This window comes from Dipteris shenzhenensis, chromosome 7 (assembly GCF_047967505.1).
Source record: "Dipteris shenzhenensis isolate YYH24624 ecotype China chromosome 7, Dip_SZ_1.0, whole genome shotgun sequence".
Lineage (NCBI taxonomy): Eukaryota > Viridiplantae > Streptophyta > Polypodiopsida > Gleicheniales > Dipteridaceae > Dipteris > Dipteris shenzhenensis.
In genome coordinates, this window is record NC_141602.1 from 25,802,684 (window position 1) to 25,829,355 (window position 26,672).

Consider the following 26,672-nt stretch of genomic DNA (forward strand, 5'->3'; position numbering starts at 1 on the left):
TTGGCAATGTGCCTTTACCCCAACAACCTCCCACCTAAAGGCCAATGTGCCTAAAGGGGAGAAAAGAATAAAAAATTACAGCAATATATACAGTTACTGTATACAAGACCATTCTTATTTTATGGTCTTGTATACAGTTACAAGACCATTCTTATTTTATGGTCTTGTATACAGTTGTGAGGGGGAGTGAAGTGGAAGAGAGCAAGAGAGTGAGAGTAAGAGAGAGTGACACTCTAGTGCGGGTGTGAAGAATGATGAGCCACACCACAAACTCACTTATGTTTTATTAGGATTAGGTTTACCCTATGACTGTCTTAAGACAGTCATAGGTGTCCTATCTTTTAATGAAGGGTTGGCAATGTGCCTTTACCCCAACAACCTCCCACCTAAAGGCCAATGTGCCTAAAGGGGAGAAAAGAATAAAAAATTACAGCAATATACAGTTACTGTATACAAGACCATAAAATAAGAATGGTCTCATCCTAATCCCATGATGTGGCGGCAATGTGCAAACCGCTCTGTAGGCAAGCTCTTAGTGAGCAAATCTGCAGGATTATCATCAGTATGTACTTTCACAAGCTCAAGTCGCTTGTCTTCCAGTACCTCCCTGATGAAATGATATTTCACTTCTATGTGCTTGGTCTTCTGATGAAAGACCGGATTCTTTGCCAACATGATAGCACTCTGACTATCACAATGTAAAACTGGCATATCTCCCGTAATGCCCAGATCTCCCACCAGCCGAGTAAGCCATATTGCTTCCTTGCAAGCCTCAGTGGCTGCAACATATTCAGCTTCTGTGGTTGACAGTGCAACGCATTTCTGCAACCGAGACACCCATGATATAGCACCTCCTGCAAATGTGAAAATATAACCGGTAGTAGACTTCCGGTTATCTGCATTCCCTGCATAGTCTGAATCTGTAAAACCATGCACCAATGCATCCTGCCTACCATAGCATATGCACAAGTCTTTGGTACCTTTGAGATACCTCAAGACACCTTTCACTGCTTCCCAATGCCGCTTGCCTGGATTTGCCATATACATGCTGATGACTCCCACCGCAAAAGCAATATCCGGACGAGTGGCAACCATGGCATACATCAAAGATCCAACTGCAGATGCATACGGAACCTTGGCCATTTCAGCCTTATCATCATCTGATCTAGGGCTGTCCTTACTGCTGAGTTTTAAATGTGGAGGCAACGGGGTACTAATGGACTTCCCCCCCTCCATTTTAAACCTCTGCAGTACTTTGTCAATGTACTCTTTCTGTGACAAAAACAAAAGTCCCTTGGACCTGTCACGAGTAATACGCATGCCAAGAATATGATTTGCATCACCCAAGTCTTTCATGTCAAAAGACTTATGCAGTTGTCTCTTCAAAGCACTAATCTCATGCTGAGATTTACTGGCAATAAGCATGTCATCCACATATAGAATGAGTAGCATCAAAGTGCCATCCTTTGCCCGTTTGGTGTACAAGCAATGATCGGTCTCACACCGATGATACCCTTGGGACTGCATGAAGGCATCAAACTTTTTGTACCATTCCCTTGGCGCCTGCTTGAGTCCATATAAGCTCCTCTTGAGCTTACACACAAGCTGTTCTTTCCCTTTAACAGCATATCCCTCTGGCTGACTCATATAGGTTTCATCATGAAGATCTCCGTGAAGAAAAGCTGTCTTCACATCCATCTGACATAAATCCATGTCATCATGAGCAACAAGAGCTAACACTGCTCTCAAAGTAGTCATCTTGACTACAGGGGAAAAAATCTCATCAAAGTCAATGCCCTTTTCCTGCTTAAATCCCTTGGCAACCAATCTGGCCTTATACCGAGGTAAAGCATTTGAATCCACTTTGACTTTGTAAACCCACTTGCATGGCAAAACCTTTCTGCCTGCAGGTAACTGCACCAAGTCCCATGTATCATTCTGAAGTAGGGAGTCCATTTCTGACTGCATGGCTTTTTCCCACTTCTTTTTCTCTGTACTTCCCATAGCTTCCTTGAAGCTGGAAGGCTCACCACAATCTGTCAGGATGATAAAATCAGCCACATTATTGGCTCCTGGAACAAACCTGGCAGGAGGCCGTTGTGCACGGGTGCTCCTCCTAACAAAATGTTCCGGATTAGGCTGCTGTCCAGCCTGTTCTTCATGCATGACGGGTGGCTGTACCACCATATCTGGCTGTACTTCAGCCCCATCTGTTGGCACATCCAGTGGTGCATCATTGGCAAAATTATCTGGCTGATTTTCAGCCTGTATACCCTCTTGAACAGGGTGATCTGCAGCAGCCTGCTGCTGCATATAAATGGGCATTCTTTGCTGTCCAACATCATCATAAATAACCCTCCTGTATTCTACAGGTTGCACGGGTTCCTTGTGTACACTATCTTCTTTAAAGATGACATCATTGCTGTGTATAATCTTCCGTTTAACGGGATCCCATAACCTGTACCCCATTTCACCTTCGTCACCATAACCCAAAAAGATGCATCTGATAGACTTTGGATCCAGTTTGGTGCGTAGTTCTTTGCGTACATGAGCAAAGCACTCGCAGCCAAATACACGTAAGTGCTTATAAGAGGGTGGCTTGCCAGACCACACCTCCTCTGGCACTTTCAACTCCAAAGCCTTATTTGGTGACCTGTTAATAATGTGAACTGCTGTTTGCACGGCTTCTGCCCAAAAGCCATGGGGTAATGCAGCATAAGACAACATACATCGAACCTTCTCCTAAATAGTTCGATTCATCCGCTCACTTGCACCATTTTGAGATGCATTATGAGGGGCTGTGAGTTCCTGTTTGATGCCCTTAGCTTGGCAAAACTGCACAAAAGCATGTGACACATACTCACCCCCATTATCGGATCTGAGGCATTTCAGCCTACGACCTGTCCGATTCTCAACCTGAGCGACAAACTTCTTGAAAGCATCTAAGGCATCTCCCTTATGCTTCAAGAAATAGACCCACACCTTACGTGTGGCATCATCAATAAAAGTAATAAAATATTTTGCACCCCCTAGAGATAACTGTGGCATCTCACACAAATCAGTGTGCACTAGATCAAGTGGTGCTCTATTCTGGGGAGTTCTCCTCTTATGAGGAGTCACAGAATGCTTGCCAAAAATACAATGATCACAAGTAGGCAAATTTGAAAAAGAGAGAGGCGGCAAATAACCCAAACGTGACAGTTCTTGCATTCCTTTAACAGACATGTGTCCCAACCGGCTATGCCACAATGAAACCTTTGGCAGCTCGGTTATGGCAACAACATGATTACCCACACTGGAAACATAAAGAGGGTACAAGGTATCACTCTTAAAACCCTCAGCCACTACAGTCTGGCCATCAGTAATCACCCATTTGGAATCCCCAAATGTGGTGTGGTAACCACTGTCATCCAATAAGCCAGTGCTAATCAGATTTTTCTTGATTTGCGGCACATGGCGAACACCATCAAGCATAAATGACTGTCCATCAGAAAATACTATCTGTATACTGCCAATCCCTGCAATCTGACATGCATAGTTGTTCCCAAGATGAACAACTCCATGAGTACCTGTGTAGGAAGTAAACCACTCCCTATGAGGAGTAACATGAAAAGAGGCACCTGAATCCAAGAGCCAGGTGTGCATGTCATGGCCATCAATAACCAAAGCAGAGCATAAAACATCATGTATGTCACTGTCACTGTCCTCTGCTGCAACATTCACTACATCCAAGTCATCTGCCTTGGCCTTGCCTTTGCCTTTGCTTGCATTTCCTGCATCCTTTGTTTCAGCCTTCTTGGCTTTCTGATCCCGTATGAACTTGAAGCACTTCGACTTCACATGTCCCTTCTTGCCACAATAAAAGCATTCAATGTCCTTTTTGCCACGGGACTGACTGCGGGATTTGGACTTACTAGCAGATCTCCCCTTCTGCTGAGTCCTGCCTCTGTCCTGTACCTGCAAAGCATTTGAAGACTTGCTGCCCGCATTATTCTTCCTGCTCATCTCCTCCATAAGGAGAGAGCTCTCTACATCAGCATAAATAAGAGTGGCATTCGAGTTTGACAGGGTGGTCTTGAAAGTGTCCCAACTCTCGGGGAGGGTACACAGCAAGAAAGTAGCCTTGAACTCCTCATCAAGGTTCAACCCCTGTGCAATCAGCTGTGTAAAGATAGCATTGAACTCACTCAAGTGTGAGGTCATAGCTGTACCTTCCTTCATGCGAAGATCGACCAGCTTCTTCAGCCAATAAACCTTACTGGCTGAGCTCTTTTGGGCATACAATTCTTCTAGTCTTTGCCATAGACCATAAGAGGTCTTTTCAGCCTGTACATTGAACACAAGAGTGTCTGAAATAGTGAGCATGATAGCTGCCCTCGCGGACAAATCAAGCTCTTCCCAGTCATCAGCTGCCATATCAGATGGCTTGACACCCTTCACCCTTATGGGCTTAGCAATCTTCTTTAACAGAAGTACATTCAAGCATTGTTCTGCCCATAAAGCATAGTTGTGTGCTCCTTCCAGTTTCTTTATGTTCAGAATTGAAGAATCACCTCCCCCTGATGCCATATCAGATGAGGAAAGTACCTGACTCCCTGGAAGTAAAAAGACTGAATAAAAATTCTGATTTCTCAGAAAAAACCTGCTCTATTCAAGAGCCAGAAGCACTTTCAATGGTGCTGTTTTTACTGTCAGTAAAATCTGCAGCAAAACAGTAAATGACCCTGCAAATACTGTACCTTCTGACAAACTGTTTGAGCTCAAAGAGGCATAAAAACAGTAATTTCAGACTGCTGCTGCTGCTCAACAAGTGCTTAACAGTGCATAATCATCTGACAAAACCACCAACACTGCTGTAAACACTGCTGTACTGATCACTTCTCCCACCTCAGATGAGGTATTGCACTGAGTTAAATTGCAGAAACCACTTGACAAACACCCCAAAAACAGTAAATGATCCTTCAGCCTGTCACAAAACCTGCAACAGTAAATGGGATAAATCCCAAGCAATCACCCTTAGACCAAGGGGAGAAAATGCATCTGAAGATCTCTGTCGGTAACCCACAAGTGCTATCAAACAAAGTCTGGGCAAAAGCCCCTTGATCTGACCCCTGAATCAAGTGGAGAACACCTCAACACTGAGGTAACATGCAATATGAAAACTCTCTGACACTTGTACCTGACAATGTGCAATGCATAGACTGCCCCTGTGTACTCAGTAACAACACAAATCACAAAGTACAAACACCAAGAAGAAAATCTTTTGAGCACTGTCAACGATGGGCAATTAGGGACCGAGTAAACTCGATGCGCCCTGACCAAGCGTGGCTCAACTGAGATTTTCAAAGTGCGTACAAAGAATGTGACCTGCAACAAATGTCACCAAATGCACTGCGGAAACAGAGCAAATGTGTGCTCCCTGGCTACACACTGCCTCGAGGCATATACTGCAAACACATCCAGGCAAAAGCCCTTTGAAATGGTCACCCAAAACTGAGAATTGCACTTAGTAAATGCATAGAAGCTTCTGCAAAACAAGCATCTGACCTTCCTGAAAGACAAGTAACTGCGCAAACACCACCACTGTGGCACAAGTCACCTCAAGCGTGAGTGACACGAGAGTACCTGCTGTACCTCAACAAATGCACAGTATACAGCTGAAATGCTTCAGGAATGTATCAGAAATGCTTCATGTACTGCGCGTACATGCACAAAACAGAGTGCTTCAGCACTATTCCTCTTCCAACAAAAAAAAAAATGTGTCTGCTGTACTTTTCAGTACCTGCAAAGTACCTGCTGTACTTCTGTCCCTGCAGAGTACCTGTGTACTCTCTGTCCCTGTAGCAGGCACGCTTTCCCCCAAAAAATCGAGTCTTTGCAGCAAAAACTGTACCTCCAGGTGAGATACCAGAAGAAGACGCCCGTACACAGTTGTACGGCAGTCCGTACGACTGTACGGACAGTCCGTACGGCTGCCGTATGAGTAGCTGCACACAGCAGCTATGCAGCTGCCTGATGCAGCGTCGGAATGCTGCGTACAGCAGCTGCTGTACAGCTGCAACCTGACGACGCCCGCGCCCGCGATGTCGCCCTGCAACCCGCGCAAGAAACCCTGCAGCCCGCGCCTACGCCTTCACCCTGCAGCCCGCGAAAATGCGCCACCCTTGGAGCTGCCCTGCGAAAATGCACCGCCGCTTCCTGCGCAGGTCGAGCCCGTCCGTACGGTCGTACGGACGACGTACGGCCGTACGGATCTGCCCGTACGGAAGAGAGGGTAGGCAAGGGAGAAGGCTGGGCGGGAGAAGGGAGAGCTAGGTAGGCTCTGATACCAGTTGTGAGGGGGAGTGAAGTGGAAGAGAGCAAGAGAGTGAGAGTAAGAGAGAGTGACACTCTAGTGCGGGTGTGAAGAATGATGAGCCACACCACAAACTCACTTATGTTTTATTAGGATTAGGTTTACCCTATGACTGTCTTAAGACAGTCATAGGTGTCCTATCTTTTAATGAAGGGTTGGCAATGTGCCTTTACCCCAACACATTGTAGAGACCCTGTTCATCCTCCGCATGGTAGTTGATATCCTGGTCTCCCATCGCAAGCTCAAGGTCTACAGAATCAGCCATAACTGAATCGAATCTGATGAAGAAAATAGGCTGAGAGAAGAGAAGGGACAGGTGGGCTCGAAACTAGGAGACTGGAACAGAGAGAAAATCTGACGAAACAGAGGGGGATGAGAGAAAGAGACTGGCTGGTCGAAAGAAGAAGGGGCTAGCGGAGGCTGGCAATCCAGGAGCCAAGCTCCTTGCTGGCCACTCCCAACCAGATCCTAACCAGCCTGGTGTCCCATACCACTAGGTGGCACTGTGAAGCTTGGGATCTGCTGTTGGGCCTTGGGCTATGCTATGATGCAGGCGCGCGCCCACGACTCAATCCAGGATCAGACCTAGCGGGAACGAAACTTGCTCCCATCGGCTCTCTGAGAACTGAACCTCTGGGCCCCTTATATAGACTCAGGCCCCAAGTGCCAAAAATAGCGAAGACCTCTAACTGGTTCGTACCCTTGCCACTCAACCCGAGAATCAAGCCTGCCTAGCTCTAAGCCTCCCCAAGCTACCTGAGCTAGTCTTGTGTACCCAGTACACGTCGGATACCAATCCGTGCACATGACAATGGGCAGCTCCAAACACTTACCATTGCCTCACACGATCATCAATGGTGAACAGCCCTCGTTGCATGCATAGTGACATGCTTTCTAGAGATTGAATTAAGTTCTAAAGGCTAAATAGCATGAGTGCATCCAAGCAAGTGCGAGTGGTATTTGTACACTTGCACATCCACTAGTACTTACAACTCCTTTGTTTCCATTTCCAATGATTTCAGTCCAAAGGAAGGCCTTGTGTGTGGAAAGTAATCCATGTTGTCACTCAACCCTCGTATAGGAGAGTTGGGCCTAGTTAGGATATTTAGTCCATCCATTTGGGACTGTAGTCCTAGTTCACTTAGGACACTTAGTCCTAAGTTGAGTTTGGGTCTTATATAAGCCACCATTTGTACTTTCTCATTATCCATTTGCAAGTACACTTCAGTTCCTTCAGCTTGTTGTTTGCTCCCTTGCATTCCAACTCCCCACATCCAACAGTGGTATTAGAGCAGTGTCATATCTTCTAATTGCTATCCTTGTGCTTACATTCACCTCAGCTCAGCTCCCAGCCAGCATTTCGACCCGTACTTCAGCTCGTTTTTGCAGTTTCCAGCTCCTTTTTGAACTTGACCTTCGCTCCAAACCTTCAGCCAGCAGCACTGATTTTTCTTGGTTCATTGATAGTTGGGACAGCTTTGGAACAGCACAAGAAATTTGTGCCTGCTTCTGGAGCTGTAAAATAGTCCCGCAGTTGTTTTTCAAGGTTTTCTTGCTGATTTCATCGCCAAAACTTGCTGAAATTTTGCCAGGGCAGACGCAAACATCTGCCTAGAGATTGTAGGCTCAAGGAAGCAGGAGGAGGTACAAACGTGGAGCAGAACGCTGAAAGCCATCACATCAACTACTGTAGCATGCAACGGTTATCTGATCATGTAATTCACAGCAAGACCTTTAAACCTTTAGCGAGGAATGAGCGTTGTTTACCACAGACAGAGAAAGGAGATGAGGGTAGAGAGATCAAAATCAAAGGAAAGGATCTTGATAGCATGAAGGCACAGTATGCGCTGTGTGGCGACCTGCTCTTGTACAAGCCCCTTCCTCTGTACCGGGACTGTCGATAACAATCATCACTATACCTATCGTAGCTATGGCTACGACTGCGGCTCCTTCCCCGGCTTCTACTAGGGCTCCGACTGTGGCTGCAACTAAGGAACCTTGTCTCCAAGGTGAACGGCCTCTGTGTGGCGACCTGCTCTTGTACAAGCCCCTTCCTCTGTAAGGGAGCATTTCTCCAAGGTCACCATATCAAAGCCGTTCTCCACATAGCGCAAGGTTCCTTAGTCGCAGCCACAGTCGGAGCCCTAGTAGAAACCGGGGAAGGAGCCGCAGTCGCAGCCATAGCTATGATAGGTATAGTGATGATCGTTATCAACAGTCCCCATACAGAGGAAGGGGCTCGTACAAGAGCAGGTCGCCACACATATAAGGACATCATCAAGAAAGATGAACATGCACTTCCCAATATACTCTGCGAATACCCGGGACATCATCTTGTTGAATGTTGGTGGTGCATTCTTCAGACCAAAGGGCATGACGACGAACTCGTAATGAGCTCGCTCGGTTCAAAAAGCTATCTTTGGAATGTCAGCTTCAAAAATCCCGACTTGATGGTAGCCACTCTTGAGGTCAATCTTTGAAAAAAATCTTGCACAATTGAGTCTTTCCAAGATGTACTCGATGCGGGGCATAGGAAACTTGTTGCTTACCGTAAGCTTGTTAAGTGCTCTGTAGTCGACACATAGTCGTGCGGACTTATCCTTCTTTGCCACAAATAGAATGGGTGCAGCAAAAGGTGAAGAAGGACTAATAAACCCTGCGCGCAGTAATTGAGACAATTGCTGCTCTAACTCCCCCTTCATAGACTTTGAAAGTCGATGAGGGAACTTACTTGGAGGTGTCGAGTCCGGAAGTAGATGGATGAGATGGTCTTCCGATCGGTTGGGAGGTCGCTAGGGTGGCAGATCGTCCCAGAGCATGATGTCTTTGAACTCTTGGAGTAGATCCACCATTACTTGTCCCATCGGAGGAGCGGCTTGAACTGCAGTGATCTGGCACTGGACATAGACAAGTACACACATGGCACCCTTGCGGGCGGCACGACCTGCATGAATATGAGAGATTAATGGAATCCTTGGTATGCTCCGATCACCGCGTATCACGGCGGGCTCAGGTAAACCTCCCACAATCGTGAAGGTATCCTGCTGCCAATCAGGCGTCAGAACATGCTACGGAACCACTGAATCCCGAGGATCATGTTGCACCCCATCAAAGGAGTCAATATAAAATCCCGCATAAACATGGCCTTCTGAACTAAAAAAGTGAACTGGATGGCCTTATGCGTGATGTGTGCGCGCAAGCCGGGCGTGAATCCATCCACTGCAAGCTCGTGAGGCACCAAGGTGCACCCCACTGTCTTGGTAAGCTGAGGAGAGATGGCATCTCTTGAACTCCCCATATCAAACAGGACAATAAACTGATGCCCGTTACCCGTTAGCTGTGCCGTACGCTCGAATGAGCGCGTCTTTTGATCTAAAAAGTCGCTCTCCTCCTTATCTTGAAAGACCACCATGGGAACGACGTTCAAAGTAGGAAAGACGGCATTCGTAGCTGAGGATGGAGGCGGAGCTGGAAGAGCCAATACATTAGCGACGGAGGAAGTAGATGCTTTCGCAACCTTTTCGGCAAGCCACTTCGGAGAATCCTTCTTGCCATGTCCAGCGATGTGGTGGCAATGAAAGCAGCGATGTTCTTGGTGGTACCGCTTCTGCTCATCGGGCTGTAAATAGCCTCCCGTAATATCCGCTTTAGCCTTCTTATCCGGAGTCATCTTTGGCTTGGACTCCTTCTTTTGACCAGAAGCCTAGCCATCCTTCTTTTGGAACTGGTTGTCCTTCTAATCCTTACCCGCTGTGTTGTTTGACTGCTGCGGAGCTTTGGAATCTTTCTGAACCAGCTTGGGCTTTTCCCCGCTCAGCATCATCTCCTAATTCTGTGCGAGAGTCAACGCCCGCTCATAATCCGACGGGTCGAAGTTCTGAATGATAAAACGTATGTTCGTGTCCAAACCTCAAATAAATTGCTTCATCTTGGCGCTCTCTGTCACGCCCAACTATTGCGCCAGTGTGATAACCTTATTACTGTATGTTAACACAGGCAAACCATTCTGGGAGAGACAAGCGAACTCATCCTCCAAGTTAAGCATATATTGGGGTGGGAGAAAATGGACTTTGAGGTCGGCCACAAACGTTGCCCAAACGAAATTCGTCTTAAACGTGCCACCAAGTCATCGCCTCACCTGTAAGAAGAGGGGCTGCAAGGTGGACTTTATCTTGCTCATCTTAAATCCACGCTAACAGAAAATGAGCTACAAACTGATGAATAAATTTCAAAATTGCTGAATGGTCACACTTACCATCATACTTAACAAAATTTGGAGTGGACCGAGTGAGTGGTGTTACCTTTGTTGATGGTGAAGCTATGGCGGAGACGACCGCTGCGCTCAAACTTACCTGCATAGCAGCTAACATCTGTTTGTGTTGGAGAAGCATCGTGTCTCGATCTAGCTTTTGTTACCTCTCTGCCTGGGCGAGCTTTGCACGTCGCAATGCCTCCTCATTTTTACGTTCCTCACGCATCAACAAGAGCAGTTTTTCAAAATCTGTGATTCCTCTTTCTTCCAGCGGCTTTCTAGCTTCTTTTTCCTCCAGACGTCGTTTTGTCTGGTCCAACTGTCTTCTGCTTTCTTCCAGCTGGGATGAATGTTCTTCGAGTTGCTGCAACAGGACCCGATTTTGCTCTAGAAGGTTCGCCATCACTTCTTGAGCATTTGGCGGAAGCATATCTTATTGGTAGTCTTTCTCCTCTTCAAAGTCTTCACGGTTGAAATCTTTTCTTGACCCTTCCATGGCGCTTGATTGTGTGTCCTTTCCAGATCTTAGCACAACCATACACTCGTGGTAGTCAAGCTGGATATAGACCGAAGCTCTGATACCAATGTAGCATGCAACGGTTATCTAATCGTGTAATTCACAGCAAGACCTTCTTTAAACCTTTAGCCAAGAATGAGCGTTGTTTACCATAGAGAGAGAAAGGAGATGAGGATAGAGAGAGAGTAGAGTCAACCTCCAGAGGATAAAGGAGAAGCCTTGGAGGCAACTGCAGCCTTCAAGAACCAAGAAGAGAAGGTGTACCCCATCATCGGCAAGCTTCGGGTACACATCCAAGGGTATTTGGATCATCTACCCTTCATGGTGGCACCACTTCAAGGATCAGATGTAATTCTCGGCATGCCCTGGCATAAGCAAGTCAACCCCCGAATCGATTATGTGAAGAATGTTCTAACCCTCCAACATAAGGGTAGAGATGTGAGCATTACATCGGGAGTTTCAGGAAACACCATTCCTATGGTAAGTCATGCATGATCTCCCAATTTGCTTAAGAAAGGAGTATGTTCTATTCTAGTGTTTGTACGCGATAAGCAACCAAGTGAAGAAAAGTCAGATCCTCTCACAAAAGAAAGATTAGATTTCCTTCAGGAATTCTCTAGTTGCTTCTCTCAAGAACTTCCTAGTCACCTCCCTCCTGAGAGACCAGAGGATCACAAAATTGACATAGTTTCAGGGTCTTCACCTCCAAATAGACCCCCATATAGAGTTAGTCAATCTCAACAAGATGAAATCTTCAAGCAAGTCCAAGAACTCTTAGACAAGGGATTGATCCAACCCAGTAGTTCTTCTTTTTGCTCTCCTGTCTTACTAGTCCAAAAGAAGGATAAAACCTACAGGATGTGCATAGACTATAGAGCCTTAAACAAACAGACGGTTAAGAATCGTTTCCCGATTCCTCGTATATATGATATCTTTGATCGTTTAGAAGGATTTGAAATTTTCAGCCGCATAGATCTTAAGAGTGGCTACCATCAGGTACGAGTTGTACCTGAGGACATTCATAAAACAGCCTTCCGAACCACATTTGGGTTGTATGAATATATGGTAATGCCATTTGGCCTTACTAATGCCCCAGCCACGTTCAATCGGCTGATGGAACGGTTGTTCAGGAACTATAGACAGTTCACTGCCGTCTTCTTTGATGACATCCTCATTTTTAGCAAGAATGAGGAAGAGCATAAGGAAATCTAAAAATTGTATTTCAAATCTTAGCTGAAAATGCACTTCACATCAATGAGAAGAAAAGTGAGTTCTTTCTTCCTGAGATTCACTATCTTGGTCACATTATCTCACGAGAAGGTGTCCGTATGGACCCAGCCAAGATACAAACAATTGTAGAGTGGCCTGACTTGAAGAATGCCCATGAGGTAAGGTCTTTTCTAGGCCTATGCTCATATTACCGAAGGTTTATTTGGCATTTTGCTGAACTTGCAGCTCCTCTACATGATCTCACTAAGAAAAATCTGAAGTTCAGATGGACCCAAAAAGAAAAGGACTCTTTTAATGCTCTAAAGCATGCCCCGACTACAGCTCCTGTACCATTCCTAGTAGCAGCTGATGCCAATGGCGATTGCCTTGGGGCTTCTCTTACCCCGAATGGTCATGCTATGGCCTTTGAAAGCCAACGGCTAAGAGATGCTGAACTTCACTATGATATCTATGAAAAAGAACTCTTAGCTGTAATTCATGCTCTCAAACTTTGGAAACATTATCTTTTGGGGATAGATTTTCTTGTAAAAACTGATCATGAAAGTCTTAAATATTTTGTAACTGAACCTCTGATCAGAGAGAGACGTATGAAATGATCTACCTTTCTGCAATCATTTCATTTTCAGATACAATATACTCCTGGAAAAGAAAATGTAGTGGCTGATGCCCTTTCTCGTAGACCACGGCTTCACCATATTTCAGTTCCCTATCATGATGAGCTAACAGCTCTCAAAGAATTCTATGAGGGAGATGCTGATTTTGCTCAACCATGGGCACATTTGAAAGATGGAGGCACCCATCATGCCTACCACATCAGGGATGGCTATTTATTCATGGAAAACAAACTATGTATCACAAAGCAGCTTAGATCTAAAGTGATGGAGGAAAGCCATAACCCACCCTATGCTGGTCATAGGAGTATTGTGGCCACTTTTTCAGCCATGGATGAATTTTTCTACTGGCCTAACATGAAAAAGGACACTGCTGCCTACATTTCAGCTTGTCTCGCATGTCAAAAAGCTAAGTATGAGAGAGGAAAACCCAAGGGTTTACTTCAGCCCCTACCCATTCGTGACAGACCATGGGAACACATCACCATGGACTTCATTACAGGAATTCCCAGGACCAATCAAAATCATGACATGATTTGGGTGATAGTAGATCGATTCAGCAAGCAAGCCCACTTCATTCCTTGCAGAAAGAATCTCAAGGAACCTGAAGCTAGACACATCTTTAGACACCACGGCATGCCCAAGTATTTAGTATCAGATAGAGACTCAAAGTTCACTAGTAACTTCTGGCAGGCTTTGTTTGAGAACCTTGCAACTCTTCTAAGTTTCTCCTCAGCTTTTCATCCTCAAACGGATGGCCAAACTGAAGTTACGAATAGTACACTCTTGGATTTGCTGAAATTTTATGTGCATGACCAGCAAACCTTTTGGGAGAAATTCCATCCTCTTGTGGAGTTTGCTTATAACAACACAATTCATTCCTCCACTGAAAAAGCTCCTTTCGAAATTGTATATGGTAGATCTTTACCAACTCTACTCATGCAAACAAAAGAGAAAATCTTTGCCGTTGATCAATTCATGGAGGATTATGACTCTACTTATGCCACAGTTCGAGCAGCCATTCAAAAGGCACAGGAGAAACAAAGAGCAACTGCAAATAAAAGACGGAGGGCGTTTGCAATGAAAGAAGGCCAATGGGTCTTATTGAAATTTGAGAAAGCCCAGTTAAAAACCAAAGTGGGCAAAAAGCGCATCTACTTCAAGCTATCCTTTCGATATTATGGTCCTTTTCAAGTGTTGCAGGTAATAAATGATGTCTCAGTCCGATTGAGACTTCCAGAGCATTGGAAGATCCACAATGTCTTCCACGTAAGCTTAGTGAAACCCTTCATTGGGGAACCACCTCAAGAGCCCACACTGGACGATGCACCTGAAGTAGGACACTAAGATCTTGTTGATCCCAGAGCAAATTATTTTGCATAACTTCACTACGGGACGTCGAGGCACGACTCGCAAAATGTACCTTTTGAAGTTCAGAGGGCTCCCATCCACCGATGCCCAATGGGTGGACAGAGCTACATTTTAGGAGTGTCCTGAAATCCTGGATGCTTATGAGGAAGCATTTCAGTTGCGGACAGCCGAATGAAAGACGGAGGGAATGTCATCCTGCTTCAACATGTATCCACTTGCTTGGTACTATTTCTTTTTGTTTTTCAATAGTATGCTTATTAAGAAATGAAATGTTTTCCTACTGTTCAATTACGGACAAGGGGACTAGGTCTAGCATTTGAGGGTGGACCCCCTTGCTTGGGGTTATGGGCATTAGTAACCCACAAGAGTGATGGCCTCTCTTTGAGAGGGACATCTGGAAACCACACCCCACCTGAATACCCAAACATGGGACCAATCAAATGCACAGATTGCATACCGACCTAGAAACCATTCAAGAGAATGTTCCCTGAGCTTTGGGTGTGGGCCTGGCAGCATGCCAAGAGTAATGGAGATACAAGATAAGACGACAAACAAATGAGCTCAGTATGGCTCAATTATGACCTTAGAGTACGTCAATAGATAGTCTAAGCTGTTAAGAACGCGTGGGTGCGATCAGAATTGAATTCTGACAACTTTGAAATTTTAGGATTTTTGGGAGTGACACGTGGCAGACTGCCACATGGAATCTGAGCTGGCAGGTCAGTCCACCTGTCCCACACATGTGGCAGCATGCATGGCAAGTGGCAGGGCATGCATGCCAAGTGTTTGGCCCCAAATCTGGTAGATTTGGGGCAAGTTGTGGGCTGTCCTCTTTGGGACTGCAGCCCACCAAAAATCTGAGACAAGTGTCCACCTTCCACTCTAGGCCTGGGGGGGGGCTGAGCCTGTAAAAGAAGGCCTCTCCCCTTCATTCCTCACATGAAAAATTCGTCACTTTTCTTCTCCCTCCTTTTGGATGATGCAGCAGAACCTCTCCAGCTCCTTGGGTGCAGCCAGCTTCTCCCCAAGCCATTCTCTCACCTCCGCAGCACTTTCTCTCTACAACAGCACATTCTCTCTCTACAGTTCCAACCCCTCCTCTCCAGAAATCTGCCACCTCTCAGCTCTTCTGGAACAGCAGCAGCATCCTCTCTCCTTCTCCTAGCCTGGAGCAGCCACAGCTCCTTTCTCTCTCCTGCTGCAGTCTTTCTCTCTCTACTGCAAAATTTCTCTCTCTACTGTTCCAGCCCATTTCCCTTGCAGAAATCTGCCTTTCTGTGCACCTCTGGAACAGCAGCAGCTCCTCTCTTACATCCCCTCCCTTCGAATCAGCATTGGCACTCTCTCTCTACAGCTATCACTCCATAAAAGCTTTCTCTCTCTAGCCTACAGGCTGTTTTTCTAAGCTGTTCTCATTCCAGCCCCATTTCCACACTCTCCTCACCCAAGGTAGCTTCAGAGGCATCAAGGACTTCATCTACAAAAGGGTCAAGTCACGAAGGGAGCCTGTATTGTCAAGTTTATCTCATTTACAGCACTATTTCATGTTGTTTCTACTATCTTTCTAGAAACTAGTGCTTGTCTCTAATGTTGGATGTAAGTGGTGATTGTTGCAAGCTTCTTCCTTGTGGATTGGGCAAGCCAAGAGTTGAAACCTGAGCTTGAAGCCCTCCTTTTTGTTGTCTACCTTGCACATATGCTCGAGTCTTGTATCTAGGTCCTAGGTTTTCACTAAGTTCATCAGTTTGGAAGGTGCATTGCACCTTGGTCTTGTATCTCCATTTTGAAGAATAAAGTGAGCCTGGATAAGGGGGGGGGGGGGGCCGTCTTGGCCCCTCAATCATATTGCATTTTCCAATGATGTCACTTTGTGTTTAAGCTGTATAAGTCTTAATTCCAGCTTAATTGCAAACTCTTAAGTTCAAGTATATGTGTTTGGCAACTCGCAATCATCTCATTCAAACGCCTCTGCAAAATCCGTTGTCTGAATTGATAGAAAGCACCGAGTAGTTTATAGAGCAAATGTGAAAAAGCCCCAAATTAAGCTGCAACTTTGCAAATGTGACCAAATGTCCTGCAATTTCCTGTCAATTTCACTGAAAACCACCAATTTCAAATCAAAGCAAGTAAATGTCACTGCTATTTAAGCAAATGTGGCAAAATAACCTGCAAATCTGAGAATATACTGCAATCTGAATCAAACTGAGTGGAAAAGTGTCTGCAAATGTAAAGCCTAATTGAAGCCCAATGTGAAAAGCCCCAATTTCTAAAGGGCAAATTGCAACAAAAAAGGGCAGATTAAGAAAAAGGCCCAAAAAGTGTTGCAAATTGGCAATCTGACGTCAAATCACTCAAAAGCCCAAATTTCGGAGATGAAATTGAGCCAACAAAGGGCAAATACTTCAAAATCCCGAAATTGAGACCAGAGGAGCAAATGTCACTACACAAACCTACAAATGTGACACAAAAGCCTCCAAAGAGAATTTTGTACGGACGACGTGCAGTTGACTGTACGGAAGATGAACAAGTGATTTGTACGCTATGCAAAACGATCCAACTACGTACGTGCGTCAATGATACGTGATGACACCTCAGAGTAGAGTGCAGCGTACGGATGGCTACCTGCATGGTTGATTACAAAAGTAGCGACGTTGAGGCCTGTGTGACGCTGAGGCCTGTGCTAATCAAAGCTGGTAGCAGGATGGCACGCACTTTGGGAAGCGAATGCAATGCCAATGCTTGTGCCAGAATCAAACAACCCACTCTGATACCACTGTAGGCTCAAGGAAGCGGAAGGAGGTACAAACGTGGAGTAGAACGCTGAAAGCCGTCACATCAACTACTATGAAATGAAAGTACAAAGTACAAAATAAAGGGGAACCCTAGGACAGTGTCCTAGTGGTACCACTAGTACTAGGTGTCATAATACACTAAAAGTACTAGGTGACCTAAGTGCCAATAACTAAAGCTACATGGCACACACGAGGGCCTAGAGGGCATCAATACGACCAGGAGATGATGGCCTAGAGAGATGACATTAATTTTGTACTTCCAAGGAATCTAGTGGCTGATTGACATTATTTCAGGGGGTTTCAATGCTTCCATAATCGTGACCAAATTTTTCCTACATACAATCTTGTCATATATATATATATATATATATATATTGTACAGCCGTACAGATTCCCCAACTTTGCTCGTAATGTAGTGCATCCATTTGAGCCACTTTCTGCCAGTTTTTGCTCTGTTTCAAGTGGTATACAGGCTGTTTTCCAACTCCGTCTTGCTATTTGGGGCTTGCATTTGCAGGACAGTCAACTGATTTGATTTTGGGACTGTCAATCTATCACAAATTTTTGGGCTTCTAGCCAAAAGAGCAGAACAACTCCAAGACACCATACTCATGGTGCACAAATCAGGCAAGTAATTCTCATGTGAGCAACAGTGCAAAGAGCTTTAGCAAAGGATGCCATGTCACTTCTCATCACAAAATATACATCCAATTGCTTGGTAATTCATTTATTCATAGCTTTACATTAGGATGTTTGCCAAAAGAATGTATATATTTTCCTATTGTTCAATTAGTACTAGTTGGCTAGGGTCTAGCATTTGAAGGTGGACCTCCATTGAAGGGGTTATGGGCATTAGTGTCCCACAAGTTGTGACATATATCCATGAGAAAACATAAAGACCATAACCCACACAAGTATCCAAACATCGGACCAATCAAATGCATAGAATGTGGACCGACCTAATAACTATTAAATGGAATGTTTGCAGTAGCCTTGGGTGTGAGCCTGTCAACATGAAAGAGTCAAAGAGGTACTAGACAAGACGACAAACTAATACCTTATTCAAGAAGGCCAACCAAACCCAAACTAACCCTAGAATAGTTCGTTTTATAGAGCTGACCGCCAGAAAACTAAGGATGAAAACAAAAGTCAAATCGGAGTAGTATTGATCACCCAAACTGTATTTCCAATTAGGCAAATACAGAGTGGTTAACATAACCTTAGTCCACAACTTCAACATGACACGTGGCATGATGATGTGTCAGGATGACATGGCATGCTGAGGTGGGAGCATTGGAATGTGGCATGGGACGCATGGCAGCCTGTGGGGACATGTGGAGGGCCATGCATGAACCATGGCACCACTTGCCACTGTCGGAACTGCAGCTCGCATGCAGTCCACCAAAATCCAAGGGAGCCAGCCCGCATATCCCCAAATCCAATACACCCCTATAGCAGAAAATGTAGTGGCTGATGCACTTTCTCATAGGCCATACAGCATATCTCAGTGACATATCATGATGAGTTGACAACTCTTAAGGACGAGACTCGAGTATGGCCCTTTCAGAATCTTCGAGGTTGTTAATCAGGTTTGCAGTGGCCTTGGGTGTAGTCAAAGACATACAGGACAAGACGCCAAACTATTAGGCCTAATAGGCTATGTGAGTAGGCCAACCAAATTCAAACTAATCCTAGACTAGCCCTTTTTATAGAGCTAATTGCCAAAAACCTAAGGGTGAAAACAGAAGTAGTATTGATCACCCAAACCGAATGTTTAGTCAGGAAAATAAAGAGTGGTTAACCTTAGTCCAAAATTTCAGCATGTCACGTGGCATGATGATGTAGACAGTGGCATGATGACGTGGTATGATGATGTGGCATGCTCACTTGGCAAGCTGAGGTGGCATGCTGAGGTGGCAGCCTTGACATGTTGGCATGGGACACATGGCAACCTATGGGGTCATATGGAGGGCCACCCCCCGCAGCCCACTAAAATCCAAGGGAGCCAGCCCCACGCCAAATTGAGCACAAACTCCCACGTTTTTTATGCTGCCCTGTCCTACCATTATAAAAGAAACACTCCTTCCCCCTCATTTGCACGCATTCCCTCTCCCCCTCTTGATGGTGCATACTCTCCTGCCCCCTCTGCCACAGCAGCTCCTCCCCCACGCAGTCCAGCAACACCTCCTTCCTTTTCAGCAGCCCTTCTACAACAGCTCCTCCTGTTCCTTCTACAGCAACAGCAGCCCCTTCTTCCTCTGCAGCAGCTCCTACTCATTCTGCAGCAGCAGCAGCCCCTTCTGCTCCTCTCTACAGCTGTAGTCCTCCTGCAGCAACTCTTTCTCCTATAGCTCTACCTCCATGCAGCCCTGCTGGTGCAACTCCTCCTGCAGCTCCTCCCCACAGCCCTGCAGCAGCCTTTTTCCCATGCAGTCCTGCTCCCACTATTGATGCGGCTCTCACCCTATGCAATACTACTCCCACCCCACAACTATACTGGGAAAATCTGTAGCAACTTGCATTATTTCTGCATAGCTTTTGAAGTTGTATCAGTAAATTAGAAGTATTCAGTTATGCTGAATCAAGCTCTCTTTTTCAAAGTACTGTCTAAGTGTTACTGATGTGTGGAAGCAGTGGTAAATTGTGCAAGCATCTTCCCTCAGGATTTGAGAGCCCTTGTAGCCTTGAGCAACCTAGCTACGCTACCTTGAGATACTATCTATGTATATAGGCTTACTGCTCAGCCTTGAGATTCATTTTCATGTCTTCTACATAGCTCCGACTATAGTCTAAGTCCTTTCAGTTTGGTCTCATAAGATTTACTTCAACACCTTGGTCTTGTATCTCGTTGTAATAAAGAGCTTGGATAAGCGTGCATGTGTGTGTTGGGGGGGGGGGCTGTCTTGGCCACTCATCTTTTCTCAAGCAATATTGTACATCTCAGTTTCTGACTTGTAAATCTCTTAGGTAAAGTTATATTCTGCAATCTTATATGGAAGCAATCTTTCCCCTTCCCCTTTAAGAGAGCAGTGGAGCACTAAGAGGTTTCATGCTAAGACAACATTAAAAGGTAGGTGACTGCTGATAACATTAACGAAGCAATCTTCTCCCTTCCCCTTTAAGAGAGCACTACGAGGTTTCATGCTAAGACAACATTAAAAGGTAGGCCACTGCTGATAATAGCAATAAAATGTGTACGAAGCCGGTCAGGCATCAGCACAATATGGCTGCACACATTCTGCAGGAGGAATAATCATGAACAGCTTCCATAGCCATACCAAAGATCATTTCAGCGAGTCACAATAATAGGAAGAATAAGATAATGGTAAATGTAATTCTTTGTTTCAATAAGCAACAACTGCTATAACATTTTCACAAACAACATTATAAACTTGACTGCAAAGGATTCCCCTGATAGCTCACACTAAACATCCCCTTCTTTCCAGCTGCAGTTGCTTGCTAGTGTGAACTTTAGGATTGATGAATAAATATGTGTATGTACCACTCACCGCAATGAATTGCTGGCAACATTGAAAACTTTGTGGTTAGGAGATGCTGCACAAAAGGGAATTTTCAACCAAAAATAACTATCAGAGGATTCGGTGCAGCTTCCTTCCAAACAAACCGTAAGTAAAAATATAATTCAGCCCCAAACCACTGAATCCCCTCAAGACACATTAACCCAAAAGGATGGAATACTTGCAATAGTATCCAAAACGTAGAAGTCGTGAAAATTTTTACAAAGCACACCACATACAAACACAAAAATTCAACCTGGGAACAGGGTGGCATATAAAAAAATTCAGGAATCTTGGTTAATATCTACTAAACAATAATGCAAAAATAATAGGCAAAGGAATGACTTATTAATTAACTTAGATTCATTGAGTGTATCAAAGTAAATTGAATGACACTTCTTGTTAGAAATGATCCCAACAAGGGGTATCCCGCAGCGGAAGACTGATAAAGCGACCCACGAGTTATACATGGAAGCATTTAACTACAAAATCCAAAACTTCTTTACTTGTGTGTACTCCACAAACATGTGTGTGTGTGCGCGCGCGCACGCGCAAGTCAATAAATAGACAATGATCCAAGAGAGATATAGCACCACTAAAAATTATATTTCAGTCCTCAAATGGGCGCAATACAAAAGAAAGATCCAAAGTCCGACCAAACCGTGGTCCTTGTTAGAAACATGGTGAGAGAGAGAGAGAGAGAGAGAGGCTAGGGAGTAAAGAAATGGTAGACAAATGTAGAATCCATGAAGGCTTTCATTCATTCATCATCATTAAATGAGACAAGTGAAGTTGAAACCTTATACGCTAAACACACACACACACTTGCACCAAGTGCATATACGATCAGTCCTGTAGTGACACGTGGCACTCACACATTACACAGCATTCCTCAAATAATGTTCTTGTTGGTCTTCCACTTGCTTGTGGAAGCAAATGCTTGACCACCAGGAGAGGCAAGAGAGGCTTCCTTATTGCGACGGTCCTTCTCAATGAGGAGTGCCACCATATCGTCAAACGTGGTAGTGGCAAGGAGGAGGACTTTAACAGTTTGCTCAAAGCGAGAGATTCTATGCATACTCTTCATAAGGACAACTCAACTCATCACTCTCTTCCATTTTCAAATCATAAAATTTGAGCTTCAAGAAGACTTTAAAGTTGGTAATTTTATTACCATCTCGAGGCGATTCCAAATCTCCTTAGCTGTTGACTTAAAGTCCACATGATGAATAAGAGTGCCAGCAAGTCCCTTGGTCCTCCTGAATGTAGGCTCCAAGATAACTGTTCCACTGCTCCAACCTGCTTGTGAATGGCTGCTCCAGAAAATGATGATCTCAGCACCTTGCTGCCCTAGAAGACAGCCAAGGTCCAGCCTCTTCCTAGCTAAGTCTGCAGCACTTGTTGCACTCTCTCACCTCCTGTAGATAAGCCCAGAGAGTAGGCTTCCTGCTGCTCCTTTCTGCCCTGGAACTGCTGGCTATACTGGATGATTTGTGAGGCATCAAGCCTCTCCTTTTATAGGCCTAGGGGGCCTGTCAAAAAACCGACCAGCCTGCCCTAATCTGGCCGACCAGACTGTGGCTGGTCCAGCCCTTTAAGGGCTCACAACCCGGGGCCTTTTGGTCCACACTTCTAGGGCTTTTGGCCCTCCAATCTAGGCAAGGGCCCAGCTTATATAAAGCATGCCACTGCCCACTAGCAGCCTCATTTGCTGCTCCACCAGGCCCCAGCCATGTCAGCGCCTGTTCACCCTGCTGCTGCTGGTTTTGCCCTCTGCCAGGCTCTTCTCCAGCCATGTGTGCAGCACCGTACTGAACCGTACTGCTGCTGATGTCATCGCGCCCTGCCCGGTCAGATCTAGGGTTTATAAGTACCACCCCAACAGCAAAATCACTAGCATTTGTCTCAACCACGAATGGTTCATTGCGATCCACTACTTTTAAGAAAGGAGCTGCCACTATAGCTACCTTTAATTTTTCAAAACTTCTCTTTTGAGGTTCATCCCATATGAAGGTACTTCCCTTCCCCTTAAGCTGGTCCGTCATCAGAACAGCAATCCTAGTGTAATCTTGGATGAATCTCCTATAGAATCCTGACAAACCTAAGAATATCTGTAATTCTTCTAGATTTGTAGGATGTGGCCATTCCAATATGGCCCTTACTTTGTCAAGGTCCATACGAACCCCTTCTTGGGATATTATATGTCCCAAGTATTTCACTTCTTTTGCAAAGAATTCACATTTGGATTCTTTTGCAAAGAGTGAATTATCTCTAAGCAGTTGGAACACTTTTCGCAAATGTTTCTGCTCCTTCCACAGGTTCCGTCGTTTGCAGCCATGCTTGTCTCTGTGAGGTGCTGCCCATGTGGCAGCCCCCTCTCTTTCTTCTCTCTTGGGCACATCCTGCCCTAGGTCTCCCTCCCCCACGCTCTCCTCATTTAGGGGCTTACAGATGGGGAGGTGACCTTTCCAACACCCCCTCTCACCGACAAATCTAGGCCCAATGCCAACACGTCGATGACGATGCTCCAATAACTCCCTAGTCATAGTCCTCTGGAACACTTCGATGTCAAAATCTTTTCCTGGCTTTTCATCCAGTGGCTCTTGCTCCACCAGGTCTGGTTCCGCTTCCGCACACCATCCTGGTACACAGGTCCATCTCTGGTAGCACCACCTGGCACCACCTCCTTCAGTCACGTTCCCGCCTCTGAACTGGAGCAAACCAGCCTCTATGACCTTCCAATTGTCCCCCTCATAATGAGTGAACAACCTGGAGTCTTCCAGGCACCATGCTCTGAGGGTCTGTTTCAACCCGTCCGTCCTTTGGCAAGGTCTGCAACAAAAGTACATCTCCAGATAACATGGACCGCGAACTTTAAACGCCCCTGACTGAACCTGAGTCACCCTCCTTCTCGCAAGGGCACAATCCTCCAGTCGTCGAGTCGATTTCCTAGAGCTTCTGAATCAGGGTCGTCCTTCAGCAAGCCCCGTGCCTTCAGGCTCCCACACCTGTGAGCCTCCTACTTGGGCTCTGATACCATGTTAGAAATTACCCAACAGAGGGTACGCACAGCGGAAGGCTGATAGTAATGCCCAGGAGCTCACACACTGTGGTGTGGGGTGTGGAATCACAAACTTCTTAACTTATGTGCATAAAATAGATGTGCAGACTCATCACTAGACAATGAACCAGCCAGATAGATGCCTTTGGTGCAAGTTTACAAGTGCTGAGGTATCTAAAGGGTACTTGCACCTACGGGATCACCTACACCAAAGGCATCTATCTGGCTGGTTCATTGTCTATTGATGTATCTGCACATCTATTTTATGCACACAAGCTAAGAAGTTTGCGATTCCACACCCCACACCACACTGTGTGAGCTCCTGGGCATTACTATCAGTATTCCGCTGTGCGTATACCTAGATGAATCCAGGAACATTCCCAAACTCATCCTCTAAAAACAACATAGTGCAGTTTCGATCTCATGATAGTCACTCACAAGGTTGAAAACCATAAACTCCATCATGCATAGCAGGGACTAGCTACTATGACATCCCCACTGACGTCATCAGCGCCCAACAGTGGGTGTAGACCATAGTATAAAAATATGCTCTCACACATACAAATCCACACACCCACACATACTTGAGCATCCATTTATACAAAGTCTTCGTACTGAGTTTCTGTCGGCACTCCGGAGGTGAAGGGCAGACTCCGCTGTGCGTACCCTCTGTTGGGTAATTTCTAACACTTTTCTTGTATTTGGATGCCTTCTGAATAAATGATAAAGAAATACCAAAAGAGGCGCTAAGTTTAGGGAAAACCTGGTGTCTAGTGCAGGACGAGGGAAATCTAGCTCTTGAGTGTTGTGTTCGAAATTATTTTGGTTTGCTGTGGGAATTTCTAAATGGCTGAAAGTTAAGTATTTGTTGGTTATTACCTGTTCACTGCCCTTTGGAGTTTCCAAAAGCCAGTTTCAGTGGTTCCATTGCCGCGATATCACCATCTTCCTCAAAAGGGAGAGCCCGTCGTCCTGTTTCGGTCAGGACACTAATACTAGTTGCTGTAATTAATTTGCAGCCTAGAGAATTTTTCTGCCATGGCACATAGCACTAATGGAGAGGAGGAATCATAGTCTTTTGAATATAAGCCATGGTGGGAAGAAGAACAACAACAAGATGATGAGGAACAGCCCATTCAATCAAAACATGCCACTGAGGGTTCTCAGCATGAAGCATTGAGGATCCAAATGTTGATGCACAGTTCAGGGCACAGTTGCAAGGAACCACTCAAAGTTTTGCACAGTTGATGCAAGATCCACGCTTTGCAGAGTTTTTTAATGCCCCTTTGAAACCTAAGAAGAATAAAAAGAAATGGCAACAGCCTAGTGCGATGCCTCTTGCATCTGGTATGGGTGGAAATCCCCAAAAATCTTCCATTTTTCAATTTGGGACAACAGACTTTCCCCCCATCTTCTATGCATTCAGGTTATTTTGGAGGAGGTTCGGTATTCCAAGCTATGGTTGAGCAGTCTGAGCAAGGCACGAGGATGCCTGGAAATTTCCCTTTTGGATTTCAGCTTCGCATGCAAGGCTATCATGGACAGATGTTTGGCTATCATGGACAGATGTTTGGAGGTATGCCTGCTATGATGCCTAATATGATGTATGGTAACATTGGGATGCAGCCAAGGATGCAAGCTACTATGCCTAGTATGATGGGAATTTTTTTTGGAATGCCGGGAATGAATGCAATGGGACCAAGAATGGTCAATCCTGCTGCAAATAATGGGCGAGGGCAACTAACGTTGGTAATGTTATGCAGCCTCCGTATCTACAGCCACCTGCCTATGATAATCTCACAGCCAAAGGAAAGCATAAGGACTATAAAGAGGCTGGTTCAGCTGTAAAATTCCACACTTTTAATGGAAGTCAATACAAGCTGAAAGCTCTTACATTTATTCAGCAGTTTGATGCAGCCTACTTAGGTGGGAATTTCATGGAGTCATCAAAAGTTAGAAAAGCTGCATTCTTTAAGGGTAATGCTTTACAATGGTGGACAAATCTTCTTTTGACAGGGCATCTGCCACTTGGGTGGAGTTCAATCAAGTCTTTTCAGCTCAATGGTTGACTACTACGTTTGAAGTTGACATTATGACAGCTTGGCATAAATTGGATGCAAATAGTTGCCGCAATCTACAAGGATACAATAAGAAATTTTGGGAAGCATTGTTGCCAGTTAGTTCCTATCAACATGTTCCATTGTCTGAGCAAATAGAGAAATGTTGATGTGGATTGCCTAAGGAAATTCGGGATTTTTGCACAAAATCGAAGATGTCTAACATGTTTCAGCTAATAGAAAATGCCAATACCGCTTATGCTTTGCTGCAAGTGGCTTTGAGGGCAGCAAGAAGGAGGAGTTCAAAAAGATAGAGAAGTTCACTAAGCCTTCGAAGATGCAGGACGTCCGCTCCACGAATTTGATTGAAGAAGAGAAACAAGTCCTCAAAAAGCAAAATAAAAGTTTTTACCGCGGAGAAAGGACCATCAAGTGCATGAGCACCCGCATAAGAAGAAAAGAAAGCAGCCCATGGAGGAAAAGAATGAACAAAAAGGAGAACCGAAGACTAATCAATAAGGGAACAAGTAAAAACCATCTACTGGACTTGTGCCTAACATGATCAGTGAGAAGAAACAAGAGGATGACACGGAACTTTGTAGAGCATGGGGAAAAGTACGTGCCCAGACAGCTTTATTTTTCTCTGACCCAAGTGCTAAAGCAAATTTCATCTCTCCAGGGCTAGCAGAATTGGCCAGAAGAAATGGGGTCACTTGCAGAAGCAAACATGGCTACTACAAGGCTGACTACACCCATCACCCTGATTATTAGGAAGCTCCACCTTCATATTCAAAGCTATGCCAATACAGAAGAGTTTTACATTATGCCTTTGAATGGTTGTGATGTGATGTTGGTGTTATCGTCTTAGGGCAATCGTTGATGCATACAATAAGACAGTTACCTTGACT

General features: G+C 45.1%; 1 protein-coding gene across 1 annotated transcript in view; it reads right to left on the bottom strand.

The window, feature by feature from the left end:
* Nucleotides 1–26,672, bottom strand: part of LOC147900152 (uncharacterized) — a 50,523-nt gene that overhangs the window by 17,032 nt on the left and 6,819 nt on the right. Inside the window, exon 5 of the mRNA XM_087377455.1 lies at nucleotides 20,638–20,683. Coding sequence (XP_087233581.1) covers nucleotides 20,638–20,683 — 46 coding nt within the window. The remainder of the gene's footprint in view (nucleotides 1–20,637; nucleotides 20,684–26,672) is intronic.